Below are 15215 nucleotides of genomic sequence, written 5' to 3'. Positions count from 1 at the left end.
CCGACCCCCACAACCCCACCTCCCCGACACCCCGCGCGCGCAAGCGCAGTACGCACCACCCTGGGAGCGGTCTCGACCCGTCGCCCCCTGGACTCGGCCTGGCCTGGTCTCCTCGAGCTGGGGGTTCCTGCAGGAGAAGAAGCGGCTGTGGCCCCGGGTCAGACCCTAAAGGCCTCCTCCCCGAAGCTCCCTGGAGAAAGGGGGAGGGGGGTAAGTCTCTGACCCCAGTCTGGATCCGTCCAAGGTAGCCTCTTCGCTCCTCCCACCACCGCTACGCATTCCACCGGAAACACGTCGCCACGCCACGGCCCACCTCCTAATAGGCTCTGCGGCCGGAAAGGGAGATCGCGGATGGCCAATGAGAAAGGCGGAAGCGCTGGCTAGACCCGCCTCCCTCTGCCGGAAGTTTTTGTGACTGCCAAAGAAGACAACGTAGCCGAGTGGGAGGAGAGAGGACTTCCTTTCCCCCACCTCTGGGGAGCTGGATACTTTGTTCCTCGGGGGCGGGGCTCCTTTCGGGAGCGGCTCGCTCGCACGTGTTTCTCCTCGCTGGCTCGTTTGGCGGGAGGTGTGGTGGAAAGGGACCTCGTTTGGGCTCTGATTTTCTCTGTTGGAAACCAGGCCTCCACCCCTTTCACCTCACCACACCCCGCCCTTCCGTCTCCTCCGCGGGCTCCTTTAATCTTACCCTCTCTCCCCAGGCAGATGTAGAATCTCCCCTCTCTGAATAAGGCCTGCTTGTCTCTTGTGGAGCCCATAATAGGTTTGGGGAAGAGGATGCCCTGCCTCCTTTCGGAAAGAATACATATGCTCCCGAATGTCCTTTTGGGGGTGCTTCCCGAGAGCTACTCCCAAGAATTCTCATTTGAATGGCTTCCCCTAGAGTGCTCTGAGAGGTTTCAGGGACAGATAAAAGGGACATGAGAGACCAAGGTGGGTCCCCACCAACTCATGCTGGAAGGGGGGTAAGTGGGGATCAAGCCCCTTAAGTGAGCACAGCCCACCTGGAATGGAAAATGGAGAAATAAGCATTCATTAGGTGCCTACTTTACAAATATATCTCATTTGATCCTCCTGGTCCTTCTGGTAACCAGTGTAAAATACTGTGATTTCTGGGAATTCAATTCAGCAAGCATTTATTATTCGCCTATTGTGTACAAGGTTCTGGAATGCCAAAAATTGAATCAGCTTAAATTCTGCTGGAGAAGGTAGGTGACCTGTAAACCCAAGGTATTATTAGGCTAGATCAAGTTAATCTAGGTTTTAAATTATCGATTTAGTCATCGACACTTACTATGCATATAAACATTTCTATTCTCAGATGGATTATAGTTCTTGCACAGTAGATTGGTAATCTCTGATTATTGTAGAGCAAGGGAAATCTGGCATCCTGTTCCAAAGGTGATGGAATTAAGAGCCCTTTTCCCCCTCCCAGCAGAATAGACATGAGTATGGAGACTGTGGATGATCCTGTGTTTAGGCTACCTTCTGGAGCCAAGGGTGGGTGAACAGTCTTAGGGCTCCCTCCTCTGCCCAAACGGGGAGGGACTGGATGGACACTTTGAAAGGAAAGGCTCCCCCTTAGGGAGAAAATTATATCACAAGTGACAGACAAGGCATTGGAATCACTCAATAAGCATTTATTAAGGGGCTACTAAGTGGTAGGCGCCGGGAATAGAAAAGTAAAGATAGCCCTTCTTGTCCCCAAAGGTTACGGTTTAATGGGGGCGACAACATGCAAAGAACTAATAAGCATATTACGGGATAAATTGGGAAAATCACCACAAATAGAGGGCCCTAGAATTAAGGAGGATCGAGAGAAGGGGGCTTTTAACTGGCCCTAGAAGACAGCCAGGAGGCAGAAATAAGGAGGGAGCGCCCCCGGCCTGGGACACAGGCACGTAAGGGTGCCCGGGGCCGTAGATGGCGCGTCTCGGATGAGGATCCCACCTCGGGTCCCGCGGGCTCTGGCCCTGATCCGAGCCCTGGATAATTAAGGGTCCCACGGCGGGGGTCAGCGTAGTGTCCAAGGTCCCCCGGGTGGGCGGGCTTTCTTTCCAGTGGAGTAGGAACTGCTCAAAGTCCCTTTAACACCCAGGGCCCGCCCCCTCCCGCTAGGGAGGCCGCGAATCCCGGATGGGCCAGCCTGGGCAACCGCGCGAAGGGAGGGAAAGCGCTGGGGGAGGAGTCAGGAGCGCAGGCACGGCGTCTCGAGCGCCCTGATTGGCCAGCCTTCCCCGGACCCGGGATACTTCCTGGAATGTCCGACGCTCTACGTTCCTTCAGGCTGCATCCGGCCGCGGCCAGGACCCTGGCTCCCCCTGGGGGTGGCTGAGCGGCGTGCACCATCCTCCCGGTGCGGTGGGTGGCAGTGGCTGGGGGTGGTGGTGGAGGGGGGAGGTCCGGGTCCTTGGGTTAGGGAGGGGCCCGGGTCTCCTTCTTTCCACCCCTCCCATTCTAGGAATGGGCAGGCCCTCCCCGCCCCCACCCCAGCCCCAGGCCGCGCTCCCTCGGCCCGTGCCTCCTGGCTCAGGGGCAGCCTAGCCTGGCATCCTCATCCGGTTGGGAGCTATGGTCCATTTAGGGAGCAGGGCTCGAACAGTGGGGGAAGGCTGGTGATTGTTGTGGAAGAGCGGGACAGTGGGCAGCTGCAGTCTGCCACCCTCACCCTTTCTCCCCTCTAGTAGGGAGTGGAGGCCCGGGGCAGCATGACGACCGAGACCTTTGTGAAAGATATCAAGCCTGGACTTAAGAATCTGAACCTCATCTTCATTGTGCTAGAGACAGGTGGGTGTAGGGCCGCCCAAGACCAGGGGGCATACCCACTGGCATCCCCGGAACCAGCCACCTGCCCGCCCAGCATGGGCATCAGTGTCTGGGGGGCTGGGGAGTGCACGGTGGTATCTCCATCCCTGTCCCTGGAACCCAGAGCGCCATGGATTCCAGGTTATCATCATGAAACCCTCTCAGACGTTGGGGTTTTTATGGCCTTTCTATTCTGTCCTGGCAACTGAGATCTCTTCATCTGTCTCTTGATTTCCCCCCATCCCCCAACCCTTTGCAGGCCGAGTGACCAAGACAAAAGATGGACACGAGGTGAGGACCTGCAAAGTAGCAGACAAAACAGGGAGCATCAATATATCTGTTTGGGATGATGTTGGCAACCTGATCCAGCCTGGGGACATTATTCGACTCACCAAGGGGTAAGGCCAGTGAAGCTCTCCTCCATCTAGATGTGGGAGTCACAAGAAAGCCAGGGGCCAATGGGTGATGTTCCTTCCCTAATTTCTTACATCTTGTCTTCTCTCCTCAGGTATGCTTCAGTTTTTAAAGGCTGTCTGACGCTCTATACTGGCCGTGGGGGTGATCTGCAGAAGATTGGAGAGTAAGGCTGGATTGGAGTGATGGGCTTGGGTTGGAAAAAGAAGGGAAGAAAGTGGTAGCATTAGGGAAGGTGCTAATGATAGGGCATTCCATGGAAAGAGTGATGACTTGAGAGTCCTCGGTCTCTGTTCTAATTCTGGCCTGCCACTTAACTATCTGTAGGAACTTGAGCAAACCTACTGGTCTTGCTTTCCTCATTTGTAAAATGAAGAGGTTAGATTCATTGGTCTCTGAGGTTCCTTCTAGCACCAAAACAGTGATTTTATTCTATATTTCTTTGGCATCTTTGAGACTGACCCATGAGGATCTGAGCCAGGTTTTGGTTGTTTCCTTTCCTGGTAGATTCTGTATGGTCTATTCCGAGGTCCCCAACTTCAGTGAGCCAAATCCTGAGTACAGTGCCCAGCAGCTCCCCAGCAAAACGGTGAGTCCCTTGATGGGATCCTTGACAGCAAGAAAGGGAGGAAAAAGAGTCGCTTTAGCCAAGGTGGATGGGGAAATAACCAGTGTTTAGTTTACTGTGTGCTAGGCTCTGGGAATACAAGTACAATCAAAAAGATAGCCAGTCCTGTCCTTAAGAAGCTTATATTTTAGTAGGAGAAGACAAACCATAAAAGGTAGCACAGGGAAGGGAGGGTTCCCATGACTGGGTGGAGAGGTAGTCTGAGACAAAGGTATCAGCTTTGCAAACTGCTTGCTGTGGAATAAAACTCCAGAGAACAGCAGACCAAATTAAAATGTCATTGGGAAATGTTTATCAAAAATATATATACAGTATAACATAGATAAGGTTAATCTGTGGCATCCTAAATCATAGCAGCCACAGGAATCTGTTTCTATTTGAGTTTAACAGACTTGTTTGCATTTCAGCCAATTAGTAAACATTTATTAAGTGCCTGCTTTATGCCAGGCACTGGGCTAAGTGATGGGGATACAGAAAGAGGCAAAACACAGTCCCTACCCTCCAGAAGCTTGCAGTCTGATGGGAGAGACAACATGCAAACCAGTAAGCTGTATATAGAGTAAATTGGAAATAGTTAACAGATGGAAAGAAGGCACTAGGGTTACAAAGGGGTTAGGAAAAGCTTCCTGCAGAAGATGGGATTTTAATTGGGATTGTAAAGAAGCCAGGGAAGGTTACAAGAGAGGTTTGAGAAGATCATGGTAGCTAGCCTGGGGGCTTCCTCCATTGAGCTTCCCATATTCACCCATGAGTTCAGGAACTCCGGAGAAGAAACAAGAGCAGCACAGGGCTTAAATGTGTTTGGGTCTCCTCAGGTACAGAATGACAGTTCCTCTGCCACTTCCCAGGCTCCAGCTGGCCCTCCCGCTGTCTCTCCAGGTAAAATTCTTCCTTGACCTTCCTTCCCACCAAATTGGAGATCATCTCCTGTGATCCTAGCCTTGGTATTCTCAGTCTACCAGATGTGAATTCCTCTGCTTTTTAGTAATGGTGACAGCCAAGCCCCTCTTTTGATTCTTCCAGTTTGGGAAACACTGGGGAATGCTGTCTTAGATGCACCTTCCTTCCTTTTGCTGCCTCCTCTGGGGGGATGATATTTCATTCCCTGTTATTCCCTCTAAATCTTTCAGAATTCAGGCTGAAACTCCTGAACCTCTTCTCTTTCTTTGCTACTTTTGTGTACATCCCTAGGATGGAACTGAATCTGGCACCTTCTTTGCTCTAGCAGTAGGGCTTAGGACATCCTTTTGCTGTCATTGCCTAAGGAAAACAATTTGGAAGTTTTTCAGTTAAAGAAAAACCCTACTTACCAGCGTCTTACCCAGTCCCTTTTCCCTAACAGTGAATCTTCCCATTCCTTTGATTTTAATGGTCCTGTGATGTACAAGCAGTTTAGGAGTTTAGCTGTGTTGTTAGCATCTATTTAAGTCATATATGGTTTTAGCATACATCAGCCTTAAATTCCCATACACACCAGCAAGAGTTTTACTTATTCTTCTCTTTGGTAGGCAAAGGCCATCATTTATCACTTCTGCTCTATTATAATAATGATGATGATGAAAATAATAACAACGAACACCTTTATAAATGTTTCCTTTGATCCTCACAATAACTCTGATAAAGCAGGTGCTGTTGTTGTACTTATTTTACAGATGAGGCAGCTAGCTGAGGGTGAAATTACTTCCTCAGAGTCATACAACTAGTCATCATTATCTTAGACAAGATTCAAACTCAGGTCTTCTTGACTCCCAAGTCCAGCACTCCAGCTGTCACCCACCTAGTTCTCTCTCTCTCTCTCTTCCTCCCTCTCCCTTTCTTTTCTTCTCTTCCTCCCCCTCTCTTCTCTTTCCCTCTCTTCCCCCCACTCTCTCTTCCCCCTCCTCTTCTCCTTGCTTTGGACTCCCCCCCACTTCTCCCCTTCCTCAGTCTCTCCTCCCCTCCCCTCCTCTCCTCTCCTTCTGTCTGTTTGTCTCCCCCACCACCACCCTGAGTTAAAATTCAGCCTCAGACAGACACTTATTGTATGGCCCTGGGTAAGTCACTTTACCCTATTTGTCACATTTTTCTCATCTGCTAAATGAGCTGGAGAAGGAAATGGCAAATCATGCCAGTATTCTTGCCAAGAAAACCCCAAATGGGGTCACAAAAGAGTCAGACAAGACTGAAATAACTGAATAAGAGTAACCCAGGGTACCATTCCCTATAACAAAGCGAGAGAAAGCGGGGGAACACAAAAAAAAACAAAACATCAAGGAAGTTTTGATAGTCAATACTGTGATCCACAGCCAGAGTCCCTTGACTCTACAGAGAATCGAAGGAGGTTCCTCTAGTCTCTTTAGCCCCTCTTTGGGTATCCAGAAGAGGAAGGTTCTTTCCAAAGAGGACCTTGTGGCCTTTGGGTCCAAACTGGCCCCGTAGGCCTTTGTCCCCTCCCCTCTGATATCCCCCAGTGGCAGCTCCCTGCTGCATGGCTGGCTTCTGTTCCCAGGTAGCTCCTCTCATAGTCTGCCCTGTGGTAGGCTCTGGATCAGTGATCCCTGCCCTCCCAACGGCCTCTAGATTTGTACAGTTCCTCCTTCTCTGAGGCTGCTGCAGTGGGGATCCCTCAGTTCAGGGGACCAGAGTGCCCCTCCGTCAGGGCAGTCTGGCTGGATTCAACATTTGATATTTAAATGTCTGCCTGCCCCAGGCTGGAATGGAGGGACCACTTTGCCAGGTTCTTGAACCCAGAATTCCGCAGTCCCAGGCACAGCCCAAGTCCTGCAGAGCTGGATGGCCCGGTGGGGGATCATGCAGTTTGGTCAAGATGAGGCACTTTGGCCTCTTGACCTCTGTCTTTCCCGCCTTTTCCTGTGACATAGAGCTGCCGGGTCCCCTTCCCTAGGGGCCCGAGTGGGAGGGTCGGTGGCTGTCTCTTGGGGGGTCCTAGCCGGGGTCTGCCTGCCTGCTCTATGCCTCTCCTTATTTCTTCCTCTTTCCTAACACCAGCCTCTGAGAGTCAGAATGGGAACGGCCTAACCACAGCCCCCGGCAGCGGCCCCCACGCGCCCCACGCACCCCCGCATCCCATCAGCACCCGGATTACTCGGAGTCAGCCCAGCCACACGGCCGCCGGCCCTCCGGGCCCCTCCAACCCTGTCAGCAACGGCAAAGAGACGCGGCGGAGCAGCAAGAGATAGCAGGACGCCCTTCCTTCCTTCTTCCTTGCCCGGGACGGCTCTCATGCGTCTCCCTGCCAGGGATTGGCACGGCGGCTTGTGACGGGAGCATCTTAGCCTCCTGCGGAGGTGGCGCGGGGGTGTCGTCTCTCCCCCTCAGGCCTTAGGCTGCCCCTGCTCGAGTGCGAGCACTTGTGCGCTGCCCCTTCCCTCTGGGCACGCCAGGCCTCCTGCCATTTTTAGAAACCAGACCTGGGGTGAGTATTGGGCTTGTGTGCGATGTGGGGGGGCCGACCTTGCTCCCCCTAATAAACGCTTACCCCCACCACACACCTGGTTGTTTTTCCTTTCTGCGGTCGAGAGGGACGGGAGGGAGCATCCCCGGCGGGCCGGCGCCTCGGCCAGGGCAGGGCTGCCCCTTTAAGGCGGCGCCCCTCCCCTAGCTCGGAGCCCTGACCCTTGGCACCCCCCCCGACCCGCCTGAAGACGCCCAGCTGCTGCCGCCCTTGGGGCTCCTCACGTCTCTGCAGTGCTCAGGTAATGCCAGCCTCTGCCCGGCCTGGGCCCGGCGGGCGGAACCTGAGCATGACATGAGGCTGGCCTGGCCGGGCATGGGGGCACCTCCAGGTGGAGCGGCTGGGCAGGGCCCCCCGCAGGCTGGGATAGCGGGTTCCTGGGCTCTGCCCGGCCTCGCTGGCTCCTGGAAGTGGGGGGATGGACAGGGGCCACCTGGGGGGGTAGGGCTGGGGGGGCTGTGCAGCAAGAAGGAGGGAGAACTCCTGGGGCAGGGCAGTCGGGGCCCCAAATCGGCCGGGCCTAGCCCAATGCCCCCTGGGGGGCAGAGACCGACCCTCCCTGGTCCGCGGCCTTCGACCCGGCAAAGCTGAGCCAGGTGAACCATTAACCTCAGATATGAGCCCTCCTGCCCTCACCCCGCCCCCAGGCAGGTGTGTGCGGGTGTCCCTGCAGCGGCCTGACGTGTCTTTGCCCAGCCGGAGGCCCCCACGCACAGCCCAAACCAAGGGGCCGCCTGCAAGGTTCTCGCGTGGCCGTGGGGGTGAGGCCTGGGAAGGTGGGCTGCGGGGCCGGGAGGGAGAGGACCTGTCCCTGGGGCAGAGGAGGGACGAGCGGGTGCTGATCCTGCAGGGTCACAGCTGGCCGGGGGGCCCAACAGAACCAGATGGGAGGGCCACCTCAGACACCCCCTCTTCTCCCCTCAGGTGCCCTCGGCCCCAGGATGCCCCAGGGGGAGTAGGAGTCGCAGAGCCCAAGGCTTGGCCCCGGGGGCCCCCCCCCCACTCTTCGGCCCCACCATGGGGCCCCTGGCGGCTGTGCTGTGTGTCTGGATGGCTCTCGGTGGGGTGGGGGCTCTGGACCCCTCGGCAGACCCCTCGACCCCCCTGGGCCCCGCAGAGCAGGAGCAGGGCCATTACCTGGCACAGCTGTTCGGCTTATATGGAGAGAACGGAACCCTGAGCATCGCCGGCCTCGCTCGGCTCCTACACAGCCTGGGCCTGGGCCGGGTTCAGGGACTTCAGCTGGGCCACTCAGGCGTTGCGGGGGGTCGGGCCGGGCCCTCCCCTGGGGACAATGCCACCCACAGGTACCATCCCCGCAGCCCCCCACTGCGCCGAGGCTCCGAGCCCGGCCTCTCCTCGTCCCTGTGAATTCCCAAACCTCCCCACGCCCTGGCCCTCCTGCTCCCTCCTGCTCCCCCACCTTCCCCCTCTGGGAGGACCCTTCCGAGCCTCGGCAGCCTCTCTTCCTCAGCGCCATCCTTTTCAGGCCGCCAGACTCGGGGCTCCGCGTGGATGTCTGGGCAGGCCTACCCCTGGGCTCCCCCGAGTGGAGGGATCCAGAGAAGCCGCCGTCCCCCGGCCTCGGCCTCTTTCACAGGCTTCTGCTGCTGGACCACTCGCTGTCTGACCATCTTAATGAAGATGTGAGTAGGGCAGCCCGTGGGGGCAGGCTGGGGGGACATCTACACCCCAGAGATGTCACCGTGAGCAGAGGCGCTCCTCGGGGCCTGGGGTTGTCTGAGGTCAGCGGCCACACGTGAAGGCCGGAGCACGGGCAGGAGAGAAGCCGGGGAGGGAGGCAGAATCGCCGTGGCCTCGTGGTCAAGCGTCCAGAGAGCAGAGCAAGGCAGGCAGACAGCGAGGACAGGCCCGGCGCGGCCGGTGTCGCCCGTGGACCTTAAGGCCCCTTCTGAGGCGAGGTGGGCCGGGGTCTTCGGCCCCTCCTCCCGGCCCCCAAGTCCTGTTGTGTGGCTTCTGCCCTGACCTCTACCTCCAACTCCCCAGTGTCTGAATGGCTCCCAGCTTCTCGTCAATTTTGGCTTAAGCCCGGTGGCTCCCCTGACCCCTCGCCAGTTTGCCCTGCTGTGCCCGGCGCTGCTCTACCAGATCGACAGCCGGGTCTGCCTCCAGCCCCCGGCCCCGGCCCGCCGAGGGGACCTGCTGTCTGGTCAGTGCCTGAGGCTGGGCGGGGGGAGCGGGGCCCGGGCCGGGGGAGATCCCACGGAAGCCCCCACCTTCCTAGCCTGACCTGTGACCGCCCCCTTCTCCCAGCCCTGGCCCAGAGCGCCCTGGCCGTCCTGGCACTCAGTGCTTTGGCTCCCTTCTCCGTCCTGCTGTTACGAGTCCTGGGCTCCCGGCGGCTGCGTCCTCTGCTGGGCTTCCTGGGGGCACTGGCCGTGGGCACGCTTTGTGGAGATGCTCTGCTGCACCTGCTGCCGCATGTACGTGAGCCCCAGCCCCAGCCCTCTCCTGGGGGTGCTCTGGAGCTTCCTGCAGATGGAAATGGGGGCGGCGGGGAGACTCTGCCTGGGCCTCCGCTTGACCTTCCCACTTCGGTGTCTCAGGCTCAGGGAGGACGTCACGGCGGGGACCTCGGCCCTGGCTTGGCCGTGCTGGGAGGCCTCTTCCTCCTCTTCGTCTTGGAGAATCTGCTCGGGGTTTTCCGTTGGGGTGGGCTGCATCAGGTGAGTAACTTCCCTCCTCCCAGCCTCCCAGAACCCATTGGGCTGTTTCCAAGAGGCCGAGCTTGGGGTGCTGCAAAGGAGCCAGGGGCAGAGGCTTCGCTTCCAGCAGGAGCTGCCCGACATTCAACAGATCTCATGGGTTAGGAGTGAGACGGCCCTCTCTGAGGGAGAGCGGGGCAGCCTGGGACGTCGAGGGGACCCGATGGGACCCCGTAGCCCTCCGGCTTTACTTCTTTCCCTCTTAAGTTCGGAGCTCACTCCTGTTTTAGAGATGCTGTAGGCAAACCAGAAGAGATCCTGGAATTCAAGACCCAGAGAATGTCTGCGGAACAACTCTTCAGCCCCTGAGGGCAGACCCAGGTAATATCCAAATGGGGCCAGACTTGGAGAATGCAGGACCCGCAGGCAGGAACTCTTCGACTCAAGGGCTGCAGGAGCCAGGAGGGCCGCCTTCCCCAGGCCCGCTTCCTCAGAGACGGCAGGGCCACGCACACAGCCACGGCCACCCAGGCAGTGGGAACACTCAGGTTACCTGGATGGTCCTGCTGGGAGACGGACTGCACAACTTCACGGATGGGCTCGCCATTGGTGAGAGCGGGGATGGACGGGGCTGGGCAGGGGCTCTGCCAGAGCGGGTGGACGGGCTCTCTCCATCGTCCTGCCTCGCACTTGCTTTTAGGCGTCGCCTTCTCTGACGGTTTCTCCAGCGGTATGAGCACTGCCCTGGCTGTCCTGTGCCACGAGCTTCCCCATGAATTGGGTAGGGAAACGACAGGAACGAGTCCGTTGTGGCGGCCTCCAGAGGAAGATCAAGGCCCGCCTCGGGCATGAGCTCACTGGGCCACCTTCCTCTTCCCAACAGGTGATTTCGCTATGCTCCTCCAGGCTGGGCTCCCCTACCGAAGGCTTCTGCTGGTGAGCTTGGTGTCGGGGGCCCTGGGGCTGGCCGGTGCAGCCCTGGGTGTGGGCCTCAGCCAGGGCCCAGCACCCTTCACTCCCTGGGCTTTTGGGATGACGGCCGGGGTCTTCCTTTACGTGGCGCTTGTGGACATGGTAAGGGGGCCGGGCCAGCACAGATGAGGTCCGAAAGGGGTGGCGGGGTGGCATCTGACCTTCGACTCCCCGCTTCCTCCTCCGTGCTCTGAGCAGTCTCCAGGGGAAGAGAGCACCGGGAGGCCTTCTCTGGGCCCAAGGCCACCGGTCTGACCACCATTTTCTCCCTCCAGCTCCCCACCCTGCTTCATCCCCCAGATCCCCCGCCTACATCCTCTGTCCTGCTCCAGGGGCTGGGACTGCTTCTGGGGGGCTGCCTCATGCTGACCATTACCCTGTTTGAGGAGCAGCTGCTTCCCCTGCCCTTGGACGGCTGAAGCGCAGGCCCGCGGGAAGAGGCCGCCGTGCAGGAAGGGGCCACCGTTCCTCCCCCTCCCACCCCTATCCCAGGAACAGAGGCGGGACACAGGGCCGATAGGAGCAATAGGACTTTAATAAACAGAACCCATCCCAAAACCATGACTGAACAGTTGTTCTCACACCAAAGAGGGCAGAAGCCCGAGGTGGGCCCGAGGGCTCAGAGCAGGAGGCCCCCCGCCTTGGTCTGATGGGGGGTACGGGCACATCCATCTGCGGGGAGTCTTTGTGCTTTACCCTGGGGCTGGGGGGCTGCATGTGAGGCCCCCCATCGAACACTCCCAGTTCCCTCTCCCCGTGCCGCCCTCAGACTGGGTGTTCTCGGCCCGGTGGTTGGACACCTTCTCCCTCAGGCCCCTCCCCGATTCCAACGCTAGCACCATGGGGTGGGTTTGGGGGGGGAGGACAGGCAGGTGTGACAGATTGCTTAGAGAAAGATTCCACTAGAATCCAGTGAATTGTGCTCAGTTCTCTTTACTTCCTACAACCGAGTACATGGGTCACGGGGTGGGGATGGGGGGAACAAGGGACGTGGCCCATCCCCTGCGCCCCCCAACACACCTGCACACAGGATGGTGGTGTTTGCAGCATCACAGGTCATGCAGGTCAAGAGGGGAGAGGAGCAGACACACAGAGAGGAGCCCCCCGATGGGCAGCGGACAAAGAACATTCTCACATGCTGCCATCTGCACAGCCGGACACGAGGAAATCCTCAGGCCTCCGCTCTTCCCTCTCCCCTGTCTCACTTGGCTCCCAGGAAGGGGGAACTATTGCTTTGAGAGAGCCACCTTGGGGGTGCTGCCAGCAGGGCAGCCCCACTCCACCCCCACCCCAATTTGGCACATCTGCCAGACCCATAGCCTTGAGGGCAGACGCCCTCACTCTTGGGCTCCCGTGGCTTGAGGGAGGCTTTCGTTCTCCATTCTTCTCCTGTCTTCACTAACTGACCCCTCTCCAGCCATGTTCCCTCCTCCCTGCGCCCTGGACACACACCCAACGCTGAGCTATCCAGGTGTGACAAGGGGATGAGGAGATTAAGGGTGGGGAGCGGGTTTGGAAGCAGAGACCCCACCCTGGAGTGGGGGCAAGACTGGCACAACAGCTACTTTAGTGCAATTGGAGATGGTGCCCAGAACAAGGGAGAGCCGGTCCCCTCGGCTCCCGGTGGGCAGTCCAGTGCTCAGGCCCGAGGGGAATGAGGGGGTGAGAGGACTGGGACTGGGATGAATCCACCCTCATCACTATCACGTGCCCTCCCAAGTGCTAGTTACAGTTTCTATCACTTCACACAAACGGGCAACAGCAGCCTTGGAGTTAGTACCTTCAAGTAGTTAAGAAAAGCAGCACCCCGCCGCCACCCCCCAAAGCTGGAGTTTGGTCACTTCTCTGGAAGGGTTTTAGGGGAGACAAGCCAGACCCTCCTCTCAGACCTCTGGGCTTGGACCTCAAGTATTCATTGCCTTGACCCTTCCTTACTCACCAGCGGAGAGCCAACCTGACTATGCCAAGGACCCCGTGGAAGGAGAGGGCTGGAACCACTTTGACCAGGCAGAGGAAGGGGCCACTTAGTTCCCCTCCCCATCCCCCTACACTCTGAAATGACAGGGGTGAGGAGATCCCCTACCATCCCCCCAGGGGGGCTTCTGGGCTGTTGTCTGTAAGGCTATTTTCCTTTGCTGGAATCAGGGAAGGAAGGGAAGAGAGAAAGGAGAAACACAGACTGGGGCCTGGGGTTGGGAATGGCCAAGGAGGGGAAAGGAGGAAAGGGCTTCCTTCCTGGAACGTGAGGTCCGCTGGAGCTGTGACCCAAGAAACACTCATGCGTAATCTTCAGAGACCCTCCCATCCCCTGCTCTCCAGCCCAGCTCTCTGAAGGACTCTGGAGAAGACACTGGAGGAGTCGCTCTGCAGAGCATTTCCCAAGGCCCTCAGTCCTCATTTCCCCTTCAAGGCCAAGGGAACACAGGGGCGGTCAGTGGGGCAACATTGGTGGATGTTAGTGGAAACAGTATTGAGTTTTCCTTTGGTTACATATTGAAGGCAAAGGTGAGCTGGACTTACAGTCTAGACGGAGGGGGTGAAGAGAGGGAAAGGGCCCTGGGGAGACACGAAGGAAGGCAGGCCCTCCCCCACAATTCCACCCCAAGAAACACAAGTCTTATTGGGGGTGAGGGTCCCTCAATGTTATCTCCCCCACCCCCCACAGCACCAAACAAGAAGAATAGAAGCCCCTTCCCTACGGGCTGTTCCCCACCCCAACCTGGGCTGTACATTCAGTGGTTTTCAGCAGTCCTATGGCTCGGGGGTGGCAGGGTGGGGGAGGTAGCCCCATCAGTCTCAGCTGGACAAGTGGCAGTGACCCTGGTCTCTCTGTTCTACTAGGACCCACGATTTGTGCCTTTCTATTTTAGGAGTGGGAGCATGAGCGCCCCCCTCCAACTGCCCAATGTCCCTCAGATCAGAAAAGCCCCCCAAATCAGAAACTAAAAACTGGCTCTCATCAGCTGTCTTTTCCCACCAATCTCCTTTGTCTTCTCCATAATGCTCTTTGCTGGGACCCTGGGGCTGCTCTCCAGGACCTCTCTAGGGAGGCCTTTTCCACAAAAGTGCTTATTACTTGAAGCAAGTGCTTTAGAGCTTTTTTTTTTTGGGGGGGGGTAGCCTAGGGAAGGAAGGGGAAAGAGATGTCTACTCCCTCCCCTTCCTGGGGAAGGACCGGGGGCCATTCTGCCTTTGTTTAATTTCTCCACACCCGTTTAAGTCAAAAAGTTTTACAAAAACTGAAAATTAAAATAAATATGCAGTGGCCATGAGTATGGGACAAGATGCTTCAAAAACAACAGGGGCATGGGAGCCCAGGGTGGGGCAGGGAATTTCCTTTGGCATAAGGAGAGGAGGCTGCTCATCCTCCAGGCCCCCTCACCAATTACACAAGGGGCTAAGGGGAGCCCCCTCTTTCCCCAGCAATGCTGACTCTGTGCTGAAGGGGCAAAGCCTGGGCAGCCACCAGAAATCTCTTTTAGCACAAGAATGGGGCGCTTTGCAAACACTCAGATTCTTACTGACATTGTTGAGCATCAATAAAGGAGAACACGACTGACACCCAGACGGGCTCCTCTGGAAAACCCGTGTTGTCCCCTCTACCCAAATCCCTGCATCAAAACGAGGATGGGAAGGGGGGATGAGAAGGCTTGGAAGAAAGCATCAGAGTGGGTGAGTGCACTTTGAAAAGCCAGCAGGGACTGGGGAGCAGGGGCGGGGCTACAGCCCTTAGAGAGAGGTCATATTGATTGTCATTTAGGGAAGGAGCGGGGAGCAGGAAGGCAGGGGGAAGGGGCAGCGAAAGGCCCTTTGGCTTTAACAGGATGGAAAACTAGAAGCTGCACAGTTCTTCTCACCAACAATGGTCATTTCAAAGCTTTGAAATGGTTTAGGGGAACAGTGATGGGGGTAGGGGGAACAAAGGGGAAGAGAGAGAGATGGGGGGGGGGACACAGAGACCAAGAAGAATGGCAGAGAAGAGGTCTCAGACAAGCCACAGAAAACTGGATAAATGAACACTTGGGGGGTGTCGGAGAGGGAGGGGGTCCCTGGGATGTCCCCTAATGCCCCAACATCATTCTACGCAGAGATGGTGGAAGAGAAGTCCAAATGGGAAAAGAAGTAAAACTAAGAAGAATTCGAGTGAGGCTGGGGGGGTATGGGGGGCCCTTGTGATTCTCTGGGGGGGGGGCACAAAAGCACTATGTAAACGAGGCCAGTCCAGTTTTCAGGAAACAATACTGATGGCAACTGAGGAATAGTGAGAGAAGGGATC

The 15215-nt window shown here is 57.0% G+C and overlaps 2 protein-coding genes across 5 annotated transcripts; both read left to right on the top strand.

Annotated features, from left to right (window-relative positions):
- Positions 1-2265: 2265 nt before the first annotated feature.
- NABP2 (nucleic acid binding protein 2) lies at positions 2266-7335 on the top strand. Of its 3 annotated transcripts, none has more exons than XM_044677670.1 (7): positions 2266-2356; positions 2688-2787; positions 3065-3203; positions 3314-3385; positions 3727-3808; positions 4663-4726; positions 6836-7335. In XM_044677670.1, the coding sequence occupies exons 2-7, from the start codon at positions 2709-2711 to the stop codon at positions 7024-7026; spliced, it is 627 nt and encodes a 208-aa protein (XP_044533605.1). In that variant the 5' UTR covers positions 2266-2356; positions 2688-2708; the 3' UTR covers positions 7027-7335. The 3 variants fall into 3 exon arrangements, with proteins under 3 accessions (XP_044533605.1, XP_044533606.1, XP_044533607.1); XM_044677671.1 differs by having other exon boundaries at positions 2281-2356; positions 2685-2787; XM_044677672.1 differs by having other exon boundaries at positions 2294-2361.
- A 174-nt stretch (positions 7336-7509) lies between these two features.
- Positions 7510-11497, top strand: SLC39A5 (solute carrier family 39 member 5). Of its 2 annotated transcripts, XM_044677291.1 has the most exons (11): positions 7511-7542; positions 7949-8062; positions 8226-8608; positions 8791-8947; positions 9309-9471; positions 9576-9745; positions 9869-9988; positions 10258-10576; positions 10668-10748; positions 10851-11041; positions 11215-11497. In XM_044677291.1, exons 3-11 carry the CDS (start codon positions 8319-8321, stop codon positions 11356-11358), a joined length of 1635 nt encoding a protein of 544 aa, XP_044533226.1. In that variant the 5' UTR covers positions 7511-7542; positions 7949-8062; positions 8226-8318; the 3' UTR covers positions 11359-11497. The 2 variants fall into 2 exon arrangements, with proteins under 2 accessions (XP_044533229.1, XP_044533226.1); XM_044677294.1 differs by lacking the exon at positions 7949-8062 and having other exon boundaries at positions 7510-7542.
- Positions 11498-15215: the final 3718 nt, after the last annotated feature.

Source organism: Gracilinanus agilis, chromosome 5, assembly GCF_016433145.1.
Source record: "Gracilinanus agilis isolate LMUSP501 chromosome 5, AgileGrace, whole genome shotgun sequence".
Taxonomy (NCBI): Eukaryota; Metazoa; Chordata; class Mammalia; order Didelphimorphia; family Didelphidae; genus Gracilinanus; species Gracilinanus agilis.
Note: the sequence above shows the minus strand (reverse complement) of the source record. Positions and strands in the feature narration are given on the sequence as shown.